At 42.9% G+C, this 6,802-nt stretch overlaps 1 protein-coding gene across 1 annotated transcript in view; it reads left to right on the top strand.

Moving 5' to 3' along the window:
- Nucleotides 1-3,777: 3,777 nt before the first annotated feature.
- The window catches only part of spag9a (sperm associated antigen 9a), a gene marked incomplete at its 5' end in the record, with an annotated part of 51,899 nt that continues 48,874 nt past the window's right edge, over nt 3,778-6,802 (top strand). The window contains 1 exon segment of the mRNA XM_080523590.1: nt 3,778-4,089. Coding sequence (XP_080379716.1) covers nt 3,778-4,089 — 312 coding nt within the window.

Raw genomic sequence — 6,802 nt, 5'->3', positions numbered from 1 at the left:
ATTGAAAATACACATTAGACACAGCAAAATGAAGACACAAAAAGTGAAATAACATATGGGGGGGGGGAGAGTAAAACAAAATAAATAAATAAACAAAATGTGATTTGATTAGGTTTTTATTAGGAATTTACAATAGAATTATTTACGCATCATGACACTAAGTAATGTCCAGAGGAGAGCACTTGAAAGCATTATTTAAAACACTTATTTCAAAAGTGGTCCTTGATGCAAACATAAAATGAATAAAACAAAACATCACACATCATAAAACAGCATGAAAACAGCATATATTTTTTTATAAGAACACAGCATTAAAAAACACACATTACACACAACATGGAAACATAAAGTGAAACCAAACAAAACGGAAACACCCTCTCTTTCTTAGGGGTGAGCCATTAGTTCTCCCCATGAATATGACTTCACTTTTGTTTTAAAGATGGCTTTGCTTTGGCTTTGCTGAATATGCAGAGGCAGATGGTTCCATAAAGAAATCCCAGTATAGAAAAAGGAGCTTCTTGCTGTTTTACTTTTGACAAAAGGAACACTGCATGACATAATACTTCCTCTTGTATTATAATCATGTATACTTCTCTCCATATCTATGTTACAGTTCATACAGGCTATTCAAAGTCATCTACAAAAATGTTGCCTGTCCAAGGATACAGAAATGTTGAATGTTAACTGTAGCAGTGGGCATCTAATATAAGTCTGTCTGCTTCACTGGCTCTGGGCTTCTCTTGGGTTCTACGTATTGGTTTATGACAGGCGTTCTCTTGGGTTCTACGTATTGGTTTATGACAGGCGTTCGAGGATAAACAACTTGTACATTCAATGATGTTAGACTCTCTAGGTGAAAATACTAAACATGTTTGATGAATCTGGTCACATACATCTGATACCTACCATCTGATACCTACCATACGTATTGGAAAGAGGAAGCTTTTTGTCTTCTTTTAGCTCTATACTCCAACAATTTGGATAGTGATCAAACAATGGCTATGGGGTCAAAGTAGAGATTCTCTACTTTAATTCAATGTTGGGGGAGAGGGGGGGGTCTTAACTTTTGAACGCGTGGCCAAGACGCACGTTTGTATGGAGGACCAAGTCTGTCAAAATTAACAATAAATATATAGATACATAAATGAATGTATGAACAAATAAATGGATGAATACACACAGTATAACGAAATACATTTCTATATTTATTTATTCTTTTACACATTCATTCTTTTAGCCTGCTCGCGACCAGGCTAATTATATCTGACTCAGAAGGAGCTCAACCAAGCAGCGAATTATTTGAGCCACATTGATGGAACCGAACGCAACGCAAGCTAACATTATCGCCGATTAGAACTTTATCGAGGCTTAGAAGATAATCCACCTTAGTGGAATGGGCCCATATGTCTAGAGGTACTGTAAAAAATCTGTATTATATGAGAGCAAGAACCTGTCCAAATGTATCATCTTGCTCATTCAATGTCATTTCAACGTAATTCTTTCATTAGGCTAAAGATAATAATAATAATAATAACTTTATTTGTATAGCGCTTTTCCTGCATATGTTGCAGCTCAAAGTGCTTTAATCATTATATAATCTTAATTTAATTATTTAGTCATTTAAAGGCAATATTAAAAAGATGGGTTTTTAGTCTTGACTTGAACATATTTGCTGAAGTTGCATCCCTAATGTAAACCGGCAGTGCATTCCACAACCTGGGTGCATAAAATGAGAATGCAGCCTCACCAAATCTCTTCTTTTGTACAAGATGGAGCAATGTAAAGTAAGACTTGGCATTCCAATGACCTGCATCCTGCCAGTGAAGAACTACCACGAAGAGATCGACTTGGATGACAACATGGATGTCCTGCTGCTGAGGGCGCTGAAGCAGATAGTCAAGTTTGGAGACGACTTTATCAAAATGTTCCCACAAGACTGAGGGATCTGCATGGCTCCAGGGTTACAGAACCCTTGTGGGTCATTCTACAGAAACGGTGGCATTTGGAATTGCAAATGTCTTAAAATGTATTTCATTTTACTTCATCAAAACTTAGTGTACAATAATAATTCACCTCTTACCTTTAACGATCCCCAAAAATGAAAGCTTAATGTATAGATTTAAAAAAAATACATTCACTCAAACTGGCCTTACCAGGAGGAGTAGTAACGCCAATGACAATGATAGAAAACAAGAAATTATAAAAAACAAGAATTGCTCATTACATGACTCAAATATATGTGAACAATGTATATTTATCTAAAATATATATTACATGTGATCATTATGTCTATTTAAAGTATTTTGATTGCTGCAGAATGAGAATTTCTGTAGAATGACCCTTGTATTACAACTCATTGAGATGTTAACATGTAAGAACAGAATTTGTCAGGATACTTCCTCCTCTTTCTAATGACCCTTTGATTCTCAAGGTTTATTTCTCTGAATTAGCTCTGTGGTTTTATTGTATTGATTATTGTGTTGGGGTTGATTTTTTGTATTGGTATGAATTTCCATTTCTCTGAATTAGCTTCTACCACAGGGCCGTCCAGGCCCTGAACACAGCAAAGACCTAGGTTCTGGGCCCTGGACAGTCTGGACGGATTGATGGCAGCTGCTGGACTGAAAAAATCAGGTGTAGTGCTGAGGCACAAATATGTACATTTCAAGCCTGCAAACTGCGACACTTTAAATAAATGTGCAATAACACTATTGTGCAATATGACAACCCTAGTCGTCTATCTGTACAGTATAGTATAGTGGATAGTGTACATAGCCTTTATTTATGTAAACCAGCTCCTTCCCTTCTTGTGATTTTTTAAAAAGTTTATTTTTCTTTCCTAACACCAGGGGAGCCACCCCTCCTAAATTTCGTTGTTTGGTACCTGTACTGTAGCAATGACAATAAAGACCATTCATTCATTCATTCATAGCTCTGCGATTTTATTGTATTGATTATTGTGTTGAGGTTGAGGTTGATGTTGATGTGAACCTGCTGCAGAACTAACTCCCCCTAGGGGACAATAAAGAAACCTCCTACCTTGAATTCAATTTGTATTCTGTTTAGGTAAGACAAATTAAAAATAATTAGACATTTACATTTGACATTTCGAAGGCGCTTTTATCCAAAGCGACTTACAACAAGTGCATTTTGTCTAAAGAATCATCTATACGTCATCATAATACGACATCTATACTGTGACGGGTACATGTTGATACTGATCTAAAGTAAATTTGTGACAAACTAAACTAGAGACTACACATTTACAACAAAAAGACTACATTCCCCACATTGAGGACATGACGTCATCACGTGATCGTCTGGGGGTGGCGTTCGTAAACAAGCGCTGGAAAATCTGATCGGCACTCATGCAATGCCTCTTGTCCAATCAAATGACTTGGTCCCTTTATCACGTTGAACCCAGTGTGCACTCCGGTGCTCACGGAGCGCATTGACGAACGCACCCCTTGGTCAAACAGCTCAGCTGTCGGTGGGAAAACGACCGAACGGGAAAAACACCGATCCACTACGTCACACACCGAAACGCTTCCAGGGAGGGACAACAAACCGCACGGATTTCGCTATTTCAATTTCAGCGTTCCCCCCCCCCTCCCTTGCATTCGTTGGATAATAATAATAACGCAATCCCATTCTGGCTGGGGGAGGAGGAGGGGGGTTACATTTAATTAATTAAGTAGGAAATAATTCACAAGAGGAGCAGGGTTATTTCATTTGAGAAAGGGAAGGAGGGAAGAAGAGGAGGAGGAGGAGGAGAAAATGGAGTTGTTGGAGGAGGATGGAGGAGGAGTGGTGTACCAGGACGACCCGGCCACGGCCATGGTGATGTCGGAGCGGGTGGCGGGCCTGGCCAGCTCCATCTACCGGGAGTTCGAGCGGCTGATCGGCCGGTACGACGAGGGCGCGGTGAAGGAGCTGATGCCCCTGGTGGTGGCCGTGCTGGAGAACCTGGACTCGGTGTCCGCGGAGAACCGGGAGCACGAGGTGGAGCTGGAGCTGCTGAAGGAGGACAACGAGCAGCTCGTCACCCAGTACGAACGGGAGAAAGCCCTGAGGAAGCAAGCCGAGGAGGTGAGTTTAGGGGGGGGAGAGAGAGAGAGACTGAGAGAGAGAGAGAGGGGGAGAGAGAGAGAGAGGGGGAGATAGAGAGAGAGAGAGAGAGAGAGAGAGAGAGAGAGAGAGAGAGAGAGAGAGAGAGAGAGAGGGGAGAGAGGGGGAGATAGAAGGAGATAGAGGGGGAGATAGAGAGAGAGAGGGGGAGAGAGAGAGAGAGATACAGAGAGAGGGAGATAGAGGGGGAGAGGGGGAGAGAGAGATAGAGGGGGAGATAGAGAGACAGAGAGAGAGAGGAGGAGATAGAGAGATATAGAGGGGGAGAGAGAGAGAGAGATAGAGATGGGGGGGAGAAAGAGAGAGAGATAGAGATAGAGGGGGAGATAGAGAGACACAGAGAGAGAGGGGGGGGGAGAGAGAGAGAGAGAGAGATAGAGGGGGAGATAGAGAGACAGAGAGAGAGAGGGGGAGATAGAGAGACAGAGAGAGAGAGAGGGGGAGATAGAGAGACAGAGACAGAGAGAGAGAGACAGAGAGAGAGAGAGAGAGAGAGAGAGAGAGAGAGAGAGAGAGAGATGGAGATGGAGATGGAGATGGAGGACACTGACAGCAGATAAATAAATGCTGCATCTCACTACAAGCCCAGGCCAGCCCGGTGAACCCGTACCGTGAACATGCAACGTGGTTTGTTACAATGTAACAGTTAGTATGCCGTCCAAAAGGCCTAAACAATAAACAATGCTAGGGCTAGGCTGTATGAGAGGTGTCTTCATGGCTACTTTATTTATTGTGCACAAACAACAACAACAACAACAACACACAGCAGCACACTCGTGTATGAAGGGCTCCCTTATAAAAGAGAGAGAAAATAAAGCTTTATAAAGCTAGCGCTAAATACATAAATAAATGTTTCTCCTTGGGTTGTCTCGGATGTTATAGTCAGGGGTGCACATAACTTTTTGGGGCCAGTGCTCAGAGGAGCACCTAGGGATGCTGCTTGGTGCTCCCCGAGCTCGCGAGTCACGACCCGTCCCACAGGATGGATGAAAAAGGGATACATGCAAAACGACATTTATTCATAAATAAAGATGAACGAACAAATGATTGTGTGCAAAACAAAAGAAACAAATGCAAAATCAAATGACTGCTCTTTAAGCATGAAAGTCTGTCAGACTCCTTTAAACACAATGAAATCAACTGATCTCTTTAAGCACTGCTCTGTTCTGTAAACACTGAAATCAACTTTTCAACAAAAAGTTACAGCCTAAGCATTTATTTATACTACAAGCTTAATCGTCATCATCACTGCTCTCTTGACTGCTGTAAATTATCACTGTCCTCAATTTCAACCATGGTAGAGGATGTTTTTTTTGTGATCAACTTCTTTTTTTTTTTTGGGTGCGCAAAAGCGCCCTCATGCGGCTGATCTGCCGCGCAGCATGCATTTTGGCGACGCATGCGCACTGGCGCACCAGTTATGTGCACCCCTGGTTATAGTCCAGTTAATGAGCTACCATTTCTTCAGAGGGGGGGGGGGGGGGGTACTCGGGATAGTCACTGTCAGTCACTAACACACAGAATATCCTGATGTCTGTTAAGATGCAGTTTTTATAGGTTAGTAACGTCGATGGCATAAAATCATATACATCCAAAACAATGCAGGATTATTAGTGCAATGATCGATCATCAGTGATACATGATCAAAGGGGATGAACACATTCTGTACGATAGTGTATGTATGACAAGGTAGGGGTTGAGGCCATCGCCTGTCTCCACTGTCCATGGCAACACACGTAGGCTAACTACAATTCTACACCTGTCTTTCACCTCATAAACAGCTCCACTCACCCCTGGCGTCCCCTATATGGGGCGGCTGTGGCGCAGGAGGTAGAGCCGCCGTCCAATAATCGCAAGGTTGGGAGATCGGCGGTTCGAGCCCCGGCTGGTCACATGTCGAAGTGTCCTTGGGCAAGACACTTTGCCCAAATTGCTCCCAGTGAGCGGGCCGGCCGGTGTGTGTGAATGGGTGAATGAGAGGCCGTTGTAAAGCACTTTGGATGAAGGCGTTATAAGTGCAGTCCATTTACCATTTACCATCTATAGAAATAATCTAAACTTCACACAGAGTGAAGATGAGGGTAGAGAGAGAGAGACATGCATAGTGTGGTTCTATAGTTTGAGTTAGGCCTAGTTATAGTTATACTTACAGCACAGTGCAAGTTGCGCCTTCTCAATTCGAGGCTTGAGGCGACGTGAATGCGTTCATGAATGCGAATGTGCAAATTTACAAGTCTACGGCTCCACAGATAAGGCTTAAGCCTAGTCCTGGACTAAAACACACTTTCAATGGAAAACCTCCCTTGAAGATGCTTTTTTAGTCGAGGATTAGCCTTACGCCTTGTCTGTGAAACCTGGTCACACACCTTTTACTTTCTCACTCACTCATGTCGGTGCTAGACTGGTACATGTTCCTCAGACTAGACTGGTACATGTTCCTCAGACTAGACTAGTACATGTTTATCAGACTAGGGGGGAACAAGGGGAGAGGAGCAGGTGTCTCTGGAGACACAGTGCAGGGGGGTAGTAGATGTCTCTGGAGCCACAGTGCAGGGGGGTAGTAGATGTCTCAGGAGACACAGTAAAGGGGGGTAGTAGGTGTCTCAGGAGACAGTGCAGGGGGGTAGTAGATGTCTCAGGAGACACAGTACAGGGGGGTAGTAGATGTCTCAGG

The sequence above is a fragment of the Nansenia antarctica genome (assembly GCF_963989245.1).
Source record: "Nansenia antarctica genome assembly, chromosome: 2".
Lineage (NCBI taxonomy): Eukaryota > Metazoa > Chordata > Actinopteri > Argentiniformes > Microstomatidae > Nansenia > Nansenia antarctica.
The sequence above is the reverse complement of the archived record's forward strand: the minus strand, read 5'-3'. Positions and strand labels throughout refer to the sequence as shown.